Source organism: Lactuca saligna, chromosome 2 (genome assembly GCF_052625555.1).
Source record: "Lactuca saligna cultivar CGN05327 chromosome 2, ASM5262555v1, whole genome shotgun sequence".
Classification (NCBI taxonomy): Eukaryota; Viridiplantae; Streptophyta; class Magnoliopsida; order Asterales; family Asteraceae; genus Lactuca; species Lactuca saligna.
Genome location: NC_136418.1, coordinates 184,654,038 through 184,673,516, shown reverse-complemented (window position 1 = coordinate 184,673,516; position 19,479 = coordinate 184,654,038). Strand labels below are relative to the sequence as shown.

The 19,479-nt window shown below is 33.2% G+C and overlaps 1 protein-coding gene and 1 long non-coding RNA gene across 2 annotated transcripts; one reads left to right on the top strand and one right to left on the bottom strand.

Moving 5' to 3' along the window:
• The first annotated feature begins 283 nt into the window (after positions 1 to 283).
• Positions 284 to 1,381, top strand: LOC145029431 (uncharacterized). The gene is made up of 2 exons (XM_078977967.1): positions 284 to 417; positions 506 to 1,381. Exons 1-2 carry the CDS (start codon positions 361 to 363, stop codon positions 1,106 to 1,108), a joined length of 660 nt encoding a protein of 219 aa, XP_078834093.1. The 5' UTR covers positions 284 to 360; the 3' UTR covers positions 1,109 to 1,381.
• Positions 1,382 to 14,056: 12,675 nt separating this feature from the next.
• LOC145029430 (uncharacterized) lies at positions 14,057 to 14,887 on the bottom strand. The gene is made up of 2 exons (XR_013676534.1): positions 14,717 to 14,887; positions 14,057 to 14,426 (listed from the first exon to the last, which is right to left on the bottom strand). It is a non-coding gene; the product is annotated as an uncharacterized LOC145029430 (long non-coding RNA).
• Positions 14,888 to 19,479: the final 4,592 nt, after the last annotated feature.

The window sequence follows — 19,479 nt, the reverse complement described above, 5'->3', positions numbered from 1 at the left end:
TGTTTAAAAATATTTTAGTGATTCATACATTTATGAATGAAGTCATAGAAATCAAGTTAAGATAAGATCAATTTAGATAGCAAAACTAAATACGAGTAGTTTGTATAAACAAAAGATCCGAATTAATTTTAATTAATAATTAATAAAGAATTGAACCGTTAGGAGGCATAAAGAGCCAAACACCCGTGCCTAATCGATCTTCCCATAAGTGCAGTGGCAGCCCAGCCCACGTGGAGCTTAGCCAGTTCATCTCATTTAATCCTTGTTTGGTCAATATAAATACTCATACCATGTTCAAAATCATCAGGCTTCTATTTTCAGTTTCAAAAGCCTTCTACTTCTACACGAAATTAAGATATAATGGGTTATTGGCTAGCTAAGAATGACACTGAAGCCTACCTCAAATCCATGAAAATGGTAAGTTTGAATATCGTTAATATTGTTTATTTCAAGATGTACGTCTTATGCATGCTTACTTACGTTTTATGAACATGATTGTATACAGGGTAAGATGGTGAATGAAGCGGATGTAGCAGATTTCATTTCAGCAATTGCAGCCGGAAACCATGCTCAGCTCATGGTGGTTGTAGGTGGTGCCACCTCCAGGCCCACCACTTTAGGCCTTTTGGCGGCGGCTGAGCAAACCGGTGGGCATGTGATTAGCATCTGTTCAGGAAAAGAGGATTTGCAGTCCTCCAAAGAATCCCTTGGGCCAGATGCGAGACGAGTTGGGTTTGTTGTTGGGGATGCGGAAACACTTTTGCTAAATAACTACAGGGACGCTGATCTTGTGGTTATCGACTGTAATCTTGAGAATCATGAACGGATTTTAGGAGCAATACGAGGGAATGGGAGGGACAAGGGTACAATTGTGTTGGGATATAACGCATTTTGGAAGGATTCATGGCAGTGGAGCAGATCAAATAGTCAATTGGTGCCCATCGGAGAAGGGTTGTTGTTGATGAGGATCGCCGGAAAATCTGGAAATAGTGGTGGTGGTGGTAAGCATGGCCGCAATGGCAGCTATGGTGGAAGCAAGAAAGGGCATTGGGTTGTTAAGGTAGATAATTGCACAGGCGAAGAGCATGTTTTTCGAGTCAGATCGTAGTTACACTTTTGGCGTCTCGTGATTCTGATTCATGAATTTTCAAAGGTGAAATTGGTTAGGGGGAGTTGATTCTTAATTAAATTAAATGTATATAACAAACAAGTAATGAATGGGGTGTTTGTCTTTCTGGGTGACTTGGAAGATTATGTTTTCTAGAACTACTAAGATACAGTTTTTTAATGTTCTGTTGTACCTCAAATTCGTTTTTGGATGAGATAGGATGGTAAGATGAAAACCAACTATTTCATTTGTATTCATTTGTACCATTCATAATGCATGGTTTGGATTCAAATATTAAATAAAAGAAATTGGCATTATAGCACAATCAAATTAATTTGGTGTTTGTCCCAGATATGTTAAAGTTTTTTTTTTTTTTTTTTTTTTTTTTTTCGCAATAGTCGCATTCCACCTATTGTTAAATAGGGGATTGACCGCAAACTAATTCCAGATTATAGCATCAGATATACATAGCAATAAATGCAAGAATATTTACTTTTATAATCTCAATTTCATCGTTTTTTTTTATTATTATTGTTTCACAATAACCTGGGATTTAATCTCATAGAGATGATAAATCTTTCATCTGTCAATTCAATTAATGCATTACCTATCGATGATCTTGAATCGGATCAATATCATGAATAACAATATCTGAGCTCTTAAATTAATTCGTCGTCGAGAATTGAATAGTATAACATCTTCTTTGAATACCCATAGGAAGTTGATTTTGAAGTAAGCTTGTCCACTTGGAAACTATAGAGCTTTTTTTTTTTTTTTTTTTTTTTTTTTTTTTGTAAAAATAAGGTTCTTTTCAAAACTATTTGTATAAATGTGGTTTGTAAAAATAGGGTTATGACCCCACTTGAAATTATACCTAAGAGTTTCTAATTACATAAATGGTCATTATATAATATTAAAATATCTAATTTTATATTATAGAACTTTTCAACTATATATTTACCTTTTACATTTTATTTTTATTTTCTATCTTTACCAACTATATATAATATTTTGTTTTATTATAAATGTATTATTAATGTAATATTTTTAATTATAAATATATTATTAAATTATATATATAGACCTTACCAATTTATACAACTAAAAATACATCATTAACATCTTCAATCAATAACAAAATTCCATATTACAAAAATTATATAAATAAAACATATATTTCACATCATAATTATAACATTAAGAAATCACATACAATTCAACATTAAATTACAAAATCAAATAAACATAAACTTACATGATTACTAAACTTGAAATTACTAGATCAATAAAATATATTATTTACATCGCATTAAACATTGGTTGAGAATTTGGACAACTTTTTCGATTATGACCTAGTTGGTGGCATAATCCACATCTACGAGGTTCACCGGGATGATGCATGTCCATCTCGCTACGTATTCGGTTTGCACGCCTCCTACCTCGAGCAACCAAAAGTTTTGAGTAATCCGCTTCAATCGCTCAATTCGATTCTAACCAATAATCAACATGGGGAAGGTGTGCAAAACCGGCATTATATTGTAGTTTATAGGTAGCGCTAGTGTACAAGTCATTTACAATTGAAATATGATTATCCCCTCTATTTCGACAAACTGCAAAAGCATGCGGACATGGAAACCTTTCCATTTGCCACTTATCACAGGTGGATGTGTGTTGGAAATAATGGACAGTACGCGTAATTCCACCTGTTCCATTTATTTGTGGCCTAGTAATGATTCTGTATACACCTTCATTGTAGTAAAACTCAGATAAAATATGACTTTGTGCGTGCGTGTCACGTTTAACAAAGAGACGCCATATATGCGATGGTAGAGGTGTATTGCATTTCAATGCAACATCACTATGCTTTATGAAAAGTTGCACAGTTCTATTGAATATAAGATCAATACATGCCCTAATCAGTAATTGTCTTGCTCCTCACAACGCATTGTTCATACTCTTAGAGATATTTGTCTTTAAGGAACCCCAACGGTGATCTTTATCATATAAAAGACACCACTTAATTTTTTTCGATTTGACTTAGATACTCCCAAGCTTCAACATTGATTTCTTTTATCGCTTTCATATACTTAATGAATTTTCTTTTTTGTGTGGTGCTACCAATAGACCAAAATAATCTTTTAAGGCGCACGTTCTTGAGCATTTTCATAAGATTACTTCTGATGTGCCAGAGACAAAAGCGATGGTATGCTAATGGCTCTTTCCATTCTGGTAAATTCGCCAATGCATGAATTATTCCTTAATGCCTGTCTGAAATAACACATGGTTGTCTATTTTGAGCAACAAATTGTCTAAACTGATCAAAAAAACAACACCAGTTATGCACAGTCTCCCCATCAACAATAGCATAAGCAATTGGTAATATATGATTATTAGCATCTTTTGCAACAGCAACAAGCATTTTTCTTTTGTACTATCTCACCCTCAAACCGATATGGCAGAAACATTCAGGGGTGGAGGACGTCATGTACAGTATCATAGCAATGCACAATAGTAAATCAAGCAACAACATCTATTGCATTAATAAAATAGTTAATACATGTGTGTTCTTTGTAAGTAGAATGACACCAAAAATATAAAGCAAAAATAAAAAAACGAGTCTAAACATGCTCCATCTTCTCAAAAACTTGTGCTCGTGTACCTGTCTACTGGTTTCCTGAGAATACAAGTTTTTTTGAAAGAGAGTATCAACATTTAAGTTGGTGAGTGCAAAAGTATTGTAGTGTCAAGTGTTTGCATTTGTTTCATGAAAATGTTTGTATTTGATTAGTGAAAATGTTTGTATCTGACTAGCGAAAATGTTTGTATCTTTCCTTGAAAATCCTATATTTTCTACATTAATTGAAAAGTAGTCTTCTACCAAGACTCAACTGTTTGTATAACTTGTTTTCTTGAAAATAGTGTAAAATGTATGTTTGTACTTGAAATAGTATAAATGTATGTTTTTCGTATTTGTAAAACTATCTTTACTTGAAAAATAGTATGCATTTCTCATGTTAGAATATCACTGTATGAACGTAATGGAAAAATGAAGATTTACAGTAGTATGGTATAAAATATACTACTGATGCATTAACTACCTTGAAAACCAACTAATTAATTAAGGTTAAAATGTGATTAGGTTATAACGATGCTTTATAGACTAGTATAAAACACGATGTTCTTCAGGCGTCGAAAATGGTATGACATTTGTCACTCGTAGACCTGCAGGTCCCACTGTAGCTATCAGCAATGTGCGGGATGGTCAATCTCGTATAGATCTATACACAACCTCACGCTCTCCCTATAGGAGACTCTGGTTACAAAACGTGACATAGCAAGAATGTTGTTATGCCATGAAATAATATCTCACATTTTAGTTATCTTGTTCTTGTTATAGTATGTAAGTTCCTTCTTGTTCTTGTAAATGAATAGTATACTTTACAATGAATAGTAATAGTATGTATGTATTGACTCATGTATTGTTTCACTGTTCTGGTAATAGTATGTAGTGATCCTCTAAACTATATATATTATAGTTTACTAGTATGTTTGTTTGAACTGTTAATGATTTGTAGAAAAGATTCAATTGCCCAACACATGCAACTGAGGCATTAAGGAAACAACCAAGGATCTAAGAATTACTTACAAAAGAAGTGTTAGAACCGAAATCAAGTGGCTACAAGGTGTTTACGGCCAGCCTTCGGTGTTCACGTCCGCACCCATGAAGATTCAAGTGTTTTCGGTTAGAACTCGGTGTGTGTTCTTGGTGTTTGATTGTGAAATGAAGGGAAATAGATGTCCTTAACAAGATCCGAAGGTGGATTGGATGATCTTCAGATGAAAGATGAGAGAATACTTGGGTTTTCGATTGAAGACTTTGAGAGAAAAAGGCTTGGGTTTGCGGCTAGGAGTGTAAAAGTGAGGATAAATTCAGTCAAACACATATATATAATGGAGTTTGCGGTCCGAGGGAGGTTCACGGCCAAGAGCGAGAGACGTTTACAACTGTAAAGGCTCGTTTACGGTCCGAGAGTTTACTGCCCACCACAGGTTTGTAGCTCATATGAAGGTTCTCGGTTCCAAATGATTTCCCTCCAAAACACATAACACCAAAGAATACTAGGTTTATACACCTATAATTCATTACCCTAACTATATTAAGATAAAAAGAAATAAGTTTGACCTTTATTTGATAATTTTGACTTTAGTTGACTAATTTTGACTACGGGTTGTCACATGTTCGAACCCTTTAAATGAGTACCATCAACAGAAATAACAGGCCGACACAAATGTAATGTTGTAATGGCTGGTCCAAAAGCCCAAAAAATATATTTGAATGTTGTTACATGTGATGTGACATTTGGTTTATGAAACCACGTGACAACTGTATCAGGGTTTGAAGACTGCAAAGCTGCAATATACTTAGGTAACCCAACAAAGTTACTCTCCCAAGGTCCATAAATCTTCTCTATGGCTTTTCTCCTACCATGTCATGGCTTATCATCAGAAACATCAACATGCAGAATAGTTTTAATACCTGTTTGTATATGTTTGACCGGATAAGCAACATCGTTTTCGATTGAGCGGAGGATGTATGAAGCAATCATTGCAGAGTTTAAATTTCTGTTATCATTGCCAATACAAGATCCAAAACAATTATGTGCATCCACCCAACATGTAATTTGCCACATTTTATGACTTTTATTCTTAATTTCATGAATATACCATTGACAAGGTGGTGCATGGTGCATAGAACTACTGCTTTCTCCTTCATCTCCTACAGTCTTACATTTTGCTATCCATTTGGTACATTTACTTTCGTACACTTTAAACTCTGTATTTTGGTTGATAGACCAAAGTGTTACTGGCTTTTTCACTTGCAACTTACTTTCAAATTGCATTCCTAGCCTAATTTTGTTTTCGGATTCCTTCCAAAGATCTATATGAATGTTGTCCTCTAAGTCTTCTATGTCATCATCCCCTATATTTCCAACATCATTCATAAAGTTCACAACTAGAGTGTCACTTGCATCATCGGATCGACCCCAATATTGCTTAATGATTCGCTACTACACTCTGAGTTGGGCTCATCAAATCCAAAGTCATTATTTGTCTCATATATATCATCATTTGGCAAAGAAAATGGTGCTTGACAATTACGAATGAGATCTACAAAACTAGTGCTTGTTGGTGGTGTTATTTGCTCTATGCCAACACAAATTTGGCCACAATAACTTTCAGCATTCTCAGCTAAATAATACATCATGTCTAAGGATGAATCATTTAAGAGGGGTGCCATGTTAGATCTCCCATAATATTGGTAACATAGTGACAAATTTAAGTTATAGGCAGACTTTTTAACTCTAACATGTGTATAAATCAAATCTATAAATTATTCATATCGTATTTTGTGCCTAAGAATATCTGAAGCTGACAAAGTTGATTGGTTACCCATGATCAATCCATTCTCATATTCAATATTATCACCCCAATATAAAATGATCATAAATGGACGACTTAGAGCCATAACAACGAATATAAGAGAATTTAACTGTAAATAATAGGAAAAATGACATAAATTAGTATCATAAATTTAATGTTGACATCATTTATATATGCAAGATATATATAAAAAATACATACCTTATGTTTGAGATAGAAATAGAACTGATAATACAGAGATGAGAAATGTATGGAAACTGAGGATGCAACTACGAGAAGAGAAATTTTTGTAGGATTGATGAGAAAAATTCAATTCAGTAATTGGAGTTTATAGCATCAAAAAGTAAATTGTACCCTATTACAAAGAATTGAAATGACAATTCATCAACAGAGTACCAAATGTACAGTGACAATTTTGGATTAATCAATTATTTTGAAATTGTTTTTACAGGCATTGTTAGTGAATAGATAATTCATATATTAAATTTCTATATTTATTTATTTCATCTCTATTTCTAATAATATCCATATAATTATTTAATATATATAATTTTAATAATAATTAATATTAATATTGATTAAAAGTTAAAGAAAATTTTAAATCTTATAAATTATTAAGGTTTATATATAAAATTTAATAACATATTCATAATAAAAAATATTATTTATAAATCAAGGTGAAAATGAAAATATAAATATAAAAAAACAAATATATAACTAAAAATGATAATTAGATGAAACTTAAAGGACTACATATGTAACTTAAATATAAATCGTGTGGAGAGAAGTAGGGCCACACCCTATTTTTACAAAAGAGTTTGAAACAGATTTGAAATGGGCTTTTTTTTAACAAATAAACTCAAAACTATATAGTTAATTATTTATTTTTAATTTTTAAAAATTTTAACAAAATTATTTAACCTAGATAATCATCTTGTTATTCTTGTCATCAGCGCATTCTCTTCTTCATCTTGCATCTTTCTTCTATTCCAAGCATCGCGTTTGCCTCTCTCTCCTCTTCTAATCATCGCCGACCCTATAGAGATCATATATGGCATTGGAGAGATCGCCAATAGTCATGGAGGGTGATGGAAGATTGATAGTTTGTGATTACTCAATGGATCTGGTCTTAGAATGGCTCACGAAATAATGTGATAATACGCTCCCCCCCCCCCCCCCCCCCCCCCCCGCGACCGCATCCCTATTCTTTTCGGGACCAAATCTAACAATTGTTACTGTTTTTTGTTATAATGTCAATTTCTCTTAATCGGATTGAAAAGTCAAGTTGATATAATGAATTAAAACCAACTATGGTTAGTTTTGAAGTTGACACACAACGAATTTGAAGTTGATCAGTGTCCATTTAACTATTAAAAAAACAAGGGTATTTATTCTTAAAGATTTCACATAAACAAATATTGTATTTGTAAAGTTCAATGGATTATTGGAACTAATTAAAAAAGTTGTATGAAAAGTAGATGTTGATTTAGTAATCCATTAAACTTTTTATATTTGAACAAACTACGATCCCTTGGTTATCTAGTAGTAGTAGTAGTAGTAATAATAATAATAACAATAAAATAATAATAATAATAATAATAATAATAATAATAATTAATATGATTCATACGATCAGAGTGATTGGTTACGTCCACAAGCAAATAAATGAGAGATTTTATTATTTCTGGTGAATAACTTGTTATATCATGTGACACAAACTCAATAGATATTATAAATACATATACATTGACCTAAAATCTGCCAATAAAAGCCAAATCCAAAAAGGGCCCATTTTTTACAAAAAAACTCGAAACTATATAGTTAATTATTTATTTTTAATATTGTAAAATTTTAACAAAATTATTTAACTTAGATAATCTTCTTGTTATCCTTGTCATCAGCGCATTCTCTTCTTCATCTTGCCTTTTTCTTCTATTTCAAGCATCGCGTTTGCCTCTCTCTCTCTCCTCTTCTAATCATCGTCGACCCTATAGAAATCATCTATGGCATTAGAGAGATCGTCAATAGTCATAGAGGGTGATGGAAGATTGATAGTTTGTGATTACTCTAACTTCCGACTTTTGGGGCTATGCATTTTTGACAATGTAATAGTCTAGATCAACTATTATAACTCTTTTTGAACTAATAAAGATGAAATATTTGAGTATTATGTGAATTATGTGTATTTATGTGCTTATTATTTAATTATAGATGTATAATTAATAAAGAATAAAAATAAGCTTCAAAATTAAAGTGTGAGGTAAGTCCAATATCTCTACATAAAGTTGTAGTGGTCGAAACAAGGATTCTGGGGATATAAAGAACACCAAAATCCGAGTTGTAACAAAGAAGTTATGACCCGTCGAAGTTTTGCGATGGAACCGGCACGATACCGGGAAGCGTAAATAGTGAATTTACGATTGAGCGAGTTTTAGCCTTAACGATCTAAACAAAAGTCGTAGAATACGTTAAACCGAGAGCGTCCATAAAAAGAACGCCCAAATCTGACTTCGTATGAGGAAGTTATGATTTTTCGAAGTTTCGCTTAGCAGTGTACAGCCCGAAACTCGAATTTTAGATCGAGCGGTTTTTGGCCTACGCGACCTAAATGAGAGTTGAATATCTCATTAATAGGAACTCAACGGTAAAAAAGACAGACGAAAACAGAGTCCGTATGTAGAAGTTATGAATTTTATGCGGACATTTAACAGTATAATCTCCTCGTACTGTTAAATTTAAGATCGGTCGAGAATTAGCCGACGGAGTCAAAATGAAAGTTGTAGATATTATTTTTACCTACACGTGGATATAAAGAACGTCGGAAATGGAGCTCGCATATGAAAGTTACGGATTGTAGAAGTCGGAAGTGTATTGTGCGAAAATGGGTGACGTGGCACAATCTTGGTCATTGTTTTCTCCCCAAGGCTTGCCACCAGATGGTTACACGTGGATATAAAGAACTTCGGATACGGAGCTCACATATGAAAGTTACGGATTGTAGAAGTCGGAAGTGTATTGTGCGAAAATGGGTGACGTGGCACAATCTTGGTCATTGTTTTCTCCCCAAGGCTTGCCACCAGATGGTTACATGTGGCACCAAGTTCAGCCACATTTCACCCTATAAATACCACTTCTCCCACTCTCATTTTCTTCACATCATTCCATTCTTTCTTTTCTTTACTCTCTCTCTAAAACCTCTCTCTAGCCCCGAAATCCCCCGAAAAGCCTAGGCAACCTCCCTAGCATGAGGCGGAAGCCCCAGAGTGCTCGACGGCTCCGAGAAGAAAAGATTTTTGGCTCGGGAACGCTGCTCCAAGCAAAGTCTGGTTTTCTATAAAACCCGCTGTAAGTGAGCTACGCCTACGCTATTTTTAATATAACTTTTATTTAATTATAGTAACGTTATTAGGAACTTATAATAAATACTTGGGCTATTATTATGGGTTATATAAGTATTTTTTTAATGCTTATATAATAGTAATAATAGCTAGACTATTAATTAGTCTCGGCGAATAATAGACTAAACTCTAGTGGTAATAATACTAGGTTTCGTCAAAGGAAATTATTTTTAAGAAGCGAAGCGCTGTTTGAGTTTGGAATCACCACCTTTTCAAGTGAGTGCATGGTCCCTTTCATCTTACACATAGATATGAAGTATTTTATATAAACTACGTACTATGTGTGTATATTATTTTTATACTTGCTATCTATGTTTGATGAACGATTTTATACAAGTTTTATATGATTTAAATTGTATATGTATTTTATATATACAAAAAATGTTGGGGTAAAACATGGGTAGATGTAATAGGTGATGTGTGATAAAATGATGTGAGACCTCGATGTTGTTATTATTGATCCAGTCATTTAGCGGAGTATAGATGACGACCACGGACTCTTCTAGATAGTCCAGTGGAACGTTGGCAGACTCGCAACCTGTAGGTGTTTGTGAACAATGTGTTCACCGGTGTACTCCATCCCCCTCATGGTTACCTTTAGGACATTTATTGTTGAGGAACCCCCTTAGCAGTAATGTCCGTTCCGATGATAATCTTTAGGATAAGTCCCTTATGATAGTTGTTTAGGGACGTAATGTGAGGATAACAGGAACGGGTAATCGGGTTATTGTTGATCGATGAAATTAATAAACTTATTTATTGTGGGTTGAAAACCCTATGTGCTCACCAGGCTTCCAAGCCTGACCCACTTAGTTTTATGTATTACAGGTAGTGACGTTCGAGCATAGTTGTGATGTGTTGGGATGAGGGATTACGGATATAGGCCTGTAGATATGAAATAATATAGTAAGGCTTATATTGTATTGTTTATACTTATGTACTATATTGAACATGACATCTCAGGTCTTTTAATGAAATACATTTCTAAGGAAATGATTTTGATAACTCTTTATCATATTATTGTTTTGCGACAAATTCCACAACTCTTTTATTAAAAGGTTACTCTGATTTTGAAATAAAGTATAAACAAAACCGATCTTGTCTGACCATGATTTTGGGGATGTCACAATTACTCAATGGATCTGGTCTTAAAATGGATCACGAAAAAATGTGATAATACGCTACCCCCCTCCCCCCTCCCCCCCCCCCCCCCAACCGCATCCCTCTTCTTTTCGGGACCAAATCCAACAATTGTTACTGTTTTTGGTTATAATGTCAGTTTCTCTTAATCCGATTGAAAAGTCAAGTTGATATATAATGAATTAAAACCAACTATGGTTAGTTTTCAAGTTGACACACAACCAATTTGAAGTTCATCAATGTCCATTTAACTATTAAAAAAAACAAGGGTCTTCATTCTTAATGATTTCACATAAACAAATCTAGTAGTAGTAGTAATAATAATAATAATAATAATAATAATAATAATAATAATAATTATTATAATTATAATAATAATAATATTTAACATGGTTAATACGATCAGAATGATCGGTTACGTCCACGAGCAAATAAAGGAGAGATTTTATTATTTATGGTGAATAACTTGTTATATCATGTGACACAAAATCAATGGATATTATAAATACATATACATTGACCTAAACCTCTAACAAATATGGCTCCTGTCGGTATTTTAGTGTCATATATGATATAGTAACTAGCCACAAATGTTTCTTCTTGGCCCTCGTTTGGTTTTAGCTAGAAGATATAAGATCAAAATGATAAATAATCTCTACAACTTAACAGTTATTAAACAATAATAATATAATACCAAAATTAAAGCAAATAAAATATATATTTATGTATAAAAGAAACACAAACTAGAAAACATGATTCATTTACATGTTACATATATAAATCGCACATATTGTACATATTGTATCCTACAAAATGCAGTGAGTTAAGAATGAAGTTTGTCGAGTATGGATTTTGTAGGAAGATACATCAACCAAACTAAAGGTACAAACTCAACTTGAACACGGTCAGGGGCGGACGCAGGATTTCAATGTAGGTGTTGCACGAAAAAGTCAGGAGTTACGCAATAGTAGAAAAAAAATTGAAATAATTTTGCACTGCGGCCGGAAAAGTCAGGTTTGTGTATATGTGAGAAGACACCAAATTAATTTTTTTGAAATTTATAGATATAGCAAAATACCTAAGTCACTTTTTAAAAAATAGTAAATATTAACATTTTTTAAAAAACAGTCATCAATTTCACTGATGATTACCGCTAGCTATGAAATCGATCACTAGAGTTGCGACTTCATACCCTTTAGCTACGATTCCATACCCTCCAACTGTGATATTGTGTATAGCGAGACGATTTCGACACTATAACTTTTTTTCAAATCGTCGATGGCTAAAAGCTACAACGATTTCCTCTGACGTGACTTACGATTTTCATTCAATTTTAGTAATAAAATATTTTTAAATTTCCAATAAAGACTTGTACGTTCGACTACGATTTTGTAGATTTTGACTACAATTTTTGAAGTCTTTTTACTATGATTTTGTATAATTTTCCTTAGTATATATTTAAAATGTTTTGTAAAAAAATTCGGCTCCTACTTTTTTTATAGCTCCTGGTGCTGAAAGTAAGTGGACTCGGTTTGGTTCGGAGAAAAATTAATACATATAACAATAACATTCTAGCAAATATAAGGCGAAACAATTAATACTTACAATATCCCATTTTTTGGTAGAACATGTTATATATAGACTAGTGAAAATTGTATGAAATCATAGTAAAAAACGTCAAGAATCAAAGTGAAAATCTACAAAATCATAGTCGAACTTTCAAACTTTTATTGGGATTATAAAAAAAAAATACTTTAATACCAAAATCAAAAGGAAATCGCACGCCGAAATTGCATCCTTATACATGAGATTGCAGTCGAAGATTATGAAATCGCAGCTGGAAAGACTGATTTCATAATTGACGGTAATAACATGTGAAATGGTTATTTTCTGAAAAATGCTAAATTTTGATCTTCTTTTAAAAAGTCATTAGTATATTTAGTTATATTTGCAAATTTATCTAAAATTTATCGAATGTGATTGTATCTATAGTCAGCCAAATGCAATGTTTTAAAAACCGGTTTGAACGGATCAGTCGAACCAGTTGGACCGAAAAACGGGGAAGAGGGCAGTTCCACTATTATCGGTTTTATGTCTATTTCTAAACCGGAACGAACCGATCAGTTTTCACAAAAAAAACCGGTAGAACCGGTTAAATTTAATAAAAACATATGAAATTAAAATATTTTGCATAATAAACTTTGGTGGTTTTTTCATATCTATTAATATTTTTATGAATAAAAACATATGATAAATGTTATAAAAAATTTTGATGCGTTTGTATTCATCTAAAACGTTATTTTCTTTTTAATGCATGTGGATTGATGTAAAACTAATGGGTATGTGTTATTTTAATATATTTAGATTGATCTACAACTCGTTTTCATATGTATTTTTTATGTTTGAATTTGTGAACATCAAATTCTTGATTTATGTATATATATGTATGTGTTGGGAAATACGAAAAAATATGAAAATTATAGAAATCAGTTTATTTGACAGTCTAACAGATTAAATCGGTTGAACCGAAAACCGATCACTGTACTATTCAATTAAAAAGCCGATTTTTAAAACATTTGTCAAATATATTAACCGTGCTAACCAGAAACTTGGTAACGTCTAATATATTACCATGTCATGATGATTAAAGATTTAAAGATTAGTTAATCGTCTAAAAATTACTTTTGTAGATAATGGATTAAAGTTAGGTCCCGTTTGATAGTTGCTGATTGAAAAAGTACTGATTGGAAAATGTCTGTTTGAGTAAGAAGTTCTGACCGAGTAAGAAACCATATTGTTTGACTGTACATCTGACTGAATTTGTTGACCGATGCAAAATGACCATTTTACCCCTGATGTTTTACACAATGATAGATGAAATTGCTTTCCGCAAATGATTAAACTTTGACAAAAATAAGCTTTCTACTACAATTTATGATGCAAAAACATTAAAAATTACCAAGGTAAGTGAACTAATAATCATTGGAATATATAAACTCGGAATTTAAACACAAAATCTAAAATTCACATGAAATATGAACTGTGATGAATTGCAATATTAAAATTGTGCCAATTGTCAAATTCATGTCCACACCCTCAAACTAATATTCACATTTCATTGAAGGCCAAAAAAAATAAAAAAAAAAAAAAAAAGAAAAAGATTGTATCGTTAAGAGTTTGACTTTCAGTAATGGCTTCATGACTCCCAACAATTTTAGACTCCAACTTCTCATTTCATCAAAACCCCAATTCAATTCACCTCTCAAATTATCTAATCGGTCTCAATTAAGTATACCCACATCCAGATTTTCTTCATCAATTTGCGGGTTCTTCATCTTCTTCATCTCAGAAACAAAACATAAATGTTAAAAAATCAAACAGCAAGCAAGAACATAACATCAAAAATCGGAATTGAATTGGAGCATAACAATAAAAATCGGAACTTTAAACAACAACAAAACAGCAAAGAACAACATCACAGCAAACAACAACATCACAACAACATAACAACAATATTCAGTTATAAAACAAGATTATAACAGCATAACAGCAACAGAACAACAATTGTTTCAGCAAATAAGAAGAAAGAACAAAGGAAGTGATTAGGAGGAAAAAGGTAGAAGCTTACCTGATGAGAGAAGATGAAGGACGGTTCAATCGGTGTGAGAGGAAGAGGTTTTTGCCGACGCTGAAAGACGAAGAAAAAAAGAACGAAGGAGGCGCTGAAAGAAGAAGAACGAAGGAGGCTGCTGGAAGAGAAGAAAGAATGGGAACGTTAGGTCACAAGGGTAATTTTGGAAACCGCATATGCCTTTCTCACTCAGCAAGTTTTTATCTTCTAACCCACTCAGAGGTTTCTTTCCGAGAAAGACATCCGAAATTGAATTATCAAACGCCTTCAGCTGACCGAGTCAGCCAAAATTATCTGACTCGACTGGGTCAGACACTTATCAAACACAGCCTTAATCTTGTTAATTGAACATATATACTGAATTTATTCATTCACCGCATGCTTTGGAATATTGCTCGTGTTTATAATTAGGAAAATTGAGTAATATAACCCTTATAATGATATTTTTTATATAAATTATCAAAAAATTAAAAAAAAAGTTTGAAAAATAACCATTTTCTTCGCAACACCTTGTTCCGGAGAGCTCTCCGGAATTTCAGAGTATGGTTCCGGAATACAGTTACCTAGGTTTTTTTTCTACGTGTAACATGTGGTCTTTCTTTTAGCGTAAGTTTTGGTTTTATATAATGTATAAGTTTTGCTTTTATAAAATGTTTAAGTTTTGCATTTATAAGATATATACCTTTTGGTTTTATCAAATATAAAATGCAATTAAAATCAACAAACAACTAATAAATACATAAACTAAATAAACGATGTCTTCATAGGTGGTATTACAAATACGATGTTTAAACTATCTTTGTCTTTGTACCCCAAAAAATTTCCACTAGTCGTTTTCGATAACCCATGGACCGGTTTACGCTCTATAGAAATCGATTTTTCGGTGATCAACGCCTCCAGGAACCAACATAAAAACACCTAACAATCCTTTTTGCTGTCAATCCATTGTGGTACGTTTGGGGTCTTTTTCAGGGTTATCTTGAAGCTCTCAAGTGGGATTGAATAATGTATACTGGAGGTTGAATAATGACAATGAGTTATGGGAACCAACATAAAAACAACCCTCAATCCCCTTTATTTTTATGTAGGTATTTTTCAGAGTCAACTACTAGGATTGAATAATGTATTCAACGGCTTTTTAGAGCCGACATTCAGTGGTTTTTTGGGGTTGCTTAAGACATACTCATGCTCTCATAACTCATTGTCATTGTAGTATCTCTGTAACGTTCAATAATGTATACTTGTAAACGATGCAAAAACATAACGACCATAAGCAATTAAATAATTAAAAATGTACTTCCATCCCTTTCGAGGTACCAACATCATCTTTGGAAGTCTTAATGATAAGTTTTAGAACCATGGCTAAAGTATCCAAGAAACATAATCTTGGACAATGAGATTGATTTTAATCCATATCTCATATTCATACGACATAAGGAAGACTTAAGGAATAATTTATCACTTATCTTAGGACCAATTTCTAAACAGAGTTCGGTAATGTCTTTGGAAAACAATCTTTACTGGTAATTCAGAGTTGTACTTACAATTATAGTTATTGACTTATCCAAGTGGGAGATTGTTGGATTTAAGTGTCTAAGGTCCTAACTAAATTGGTATAATGTTGATAAATAAAAGTAAAGTCTTTTTTGGGTTGCCCTCAAAACCAAGATATGGCTTGGAATGATCAATGGAAAGAGATAATTGATTTGTTAATATATTATATTATTAATATATTAATTAAAAATAATATTAATGAATCATAATTAATTTAGAAATTAATTATGGATTAATTAGAATTAATTAAAGGTACAAGGGTTAAGCTACAATTGTTCAATAGTTGAACAATAGAGAGTATCTACAATCCTCCGTTTGTGGAAAGTTTTAGAGGCTCTAAATAGAGCTTCTAGAGGCCTCCAACTGATAAAAGGAAACTAGATGATTATTTATTTGAAATGTTATTATTTTAAGTTCAAATCTAAGGTTTTTGGGATTCTCAGGAAGCTATATAAAGGGTTTTAACCTTTGTTATTTTCGGCCTATGCTAACCACAATAGAGAATCTGAAAATTATTTTATCTCTCCCCTCTCTCCTTCAATCCTCGAGTTTCTTGTGTTTTGGGTGTGGCGTATTAGAGGCTCGCATACTTTTGGAGCTAATTTTTCAAGGATATTATCAAGATTTTTTATTAGCTTAATTCGACTTATTCTATAAGGTATGTGGTTCTATTCATGAATTTGGTTCATAGGGTTTAAAGTTTTATTTTATAAGTATGTTGCTATTAATTGAGAAAAGACATAGATTTGTTAGGTTGCATGTACCCTTAAGAGTTAAGTCAAATTTCGTCACGTACATATTAAATGTAACCTATAAAATTCAACAATCCCTTGATGGTTCTAATCCCTTGGATTGGATTTTTCAGGTCAAAAGCTTCTTTTCATACCAATCTACACCTGAAGAATAGTGAATTGATCTTGTTAGCTTCTGCCTGAATGGGCAAGCCCTAACGTGGTTTCAATTGATTCATCTCAACAAGAAACTCTCTTCATGGTCTGCACTTGCTAAAGCCATTCAACGTAGATTTAGATCATCATCCTTTGTTGACCATCAGGGTATGTTGTTTAAACTAACACAAACAGGAACAACAATAGAATACCAAATGACGTTTGAGACCTACAACAATAGACCTATGGATCTATCCCTTGCATCCTTTTCAGTTGTTTCATCTCAGGCTTAAAACCTCACATACGTAGAGGGGTAATTTTGCATAAATCATCTACTTTATCTGAGGCTATTGACATTGCTAAGTCTGTTGAAGAAAATATGGCAGTCATATGGTCCCCTTTTAACCGGTCTTATCAAACTCGTTATCTTCCACCCACACTGACATCTATCATCACCAATCACCTACCTATGTCACACCCTTGTTAGCTCTACCTCCTATTCCTCCACCACGTAAACCACCTCTCCTTCTACCACTTATTCGTAGGTTAACAAAAACAGTACAACAAACTTGTAGAGCACAAGGATTATGTTTCAATTTTGAAGAGCATTTTGTACCGGGTACAAATGTCAAAATCAATTCCTTTTACAATTATTTGATGGTGATTACGAAGGGGACAACCCTATTGTTGTTGCCCCTACTAATCCTATTTTACTACCAGAATTAACCGACTCACCACCAAAAATTTCACTTCATGCCTTAACTAGTATGGCCCATCCATGCACCTTACGATTTTACAAGTCTATACGTGGATCCCCTGTTTCAGTTTTGGTAGATCATTACTCATAATTATCTACATTCTTGTATTTTTCCAGTTCCTTTATTTATCAATGGACACTTCACATCGATTTTCATTTGCAGTGGAAAATACTGAAATATTACACACCACTAGTGTGTGTTCGAAAGTTCCAATACTTATCCAAGGAAACAAGTTTAATGTGGATTTTCATATGTTGGATTTTTCTAGGGTTGATGTTGTTCTTGGTGTGCAATGGTTAGCCAAATTAGGACCATAAATCGGTGATTATTCTGCTCTAACAATGCAGTTCGACTATCTTAATAAATCGGTTGCAATACAAGGCCTCACACATATCGCTCCACCATCTCCCATCACCCTTAATCAACTGCGTTGTCTTCATAAAACCAACTCAATTGCATCATATTCTCACCTTCATCTTCTTCATCCCTTACTCACTCTCCACCATATTGGTGAAACTAACTACTCACCTATACCACCAGTTCACCCTGATATCCAGAAGCTATTAGCTAAATTTAACCAAGTTTTCCATGAGACACATAGTTTACCACCCCACCGAACCCTCGTCCATCACATCAATTTACAATAAAATTGCTTATCTATCAATTTCAATCCATATGATTTTCTAAAATGGACCTTTAAAATGGCTACTTTCATATTCGGGCCCATCGTAACAACATCCATAAGACGACCTTTCGGACATACGAAGGTCACTATGAATTTCTTGTCATCCCCTTTAGGTTATCGAATGCTTCAATCACCTTCCAAGTAACGATGATTAAACTATCCCGGCTGCATCTTTGTAAGTATGTTAGTTTTCTTTGATGACATACTAGTTTATAGTCAAACATGAGATCTCCAATTGCAACAACTCACTATTAACCTACAATTACTTAATGATTATGCTTTCTTTGCAAGGCTATATAGATGTGCATTTGGCCAAACCTAAATCAATTATTTGGGGCATATCATTTCTGAACAAGGGGTACTACGGACCCTACTAAAATCTCGATTATACTCGCTTGGACCCAACCTAAATCTGTCACACAACTATATGGGTTTCTAGGATTAATCGATTATTACTAGCGTTTTGTATGTCACCATGCCACTATAGTAGGCCCTTTAACAGATTTATTGCGTAAAGATTCATACAAATGGTCAAGCTCTACAGACACAACGTTTATAACACTTAAAAGAGGAATGAACCGAGCTTCGGTTTTGTCTATACCTGATTTCTCAAGGCCATTCAACATTGAAATAAATGCATCAAGCATTGTGTTAGTGTTGTAATTATGCATACCAATCATCCTATTATTTATTTTAGCAAACATGTATCTCCGTGTATGCAACATGCCTCCTCTTACTCGCATGAAATGCTTTCAATCACTACATCTGGTAAGAAATGGCACCAGTATCTATTGGGAAAATGTTTCACCATTATTACAAATCATCAAATTTTGCGCCAATTGGTTTCACAAACACTTCAGATGCCTGAACAACAAA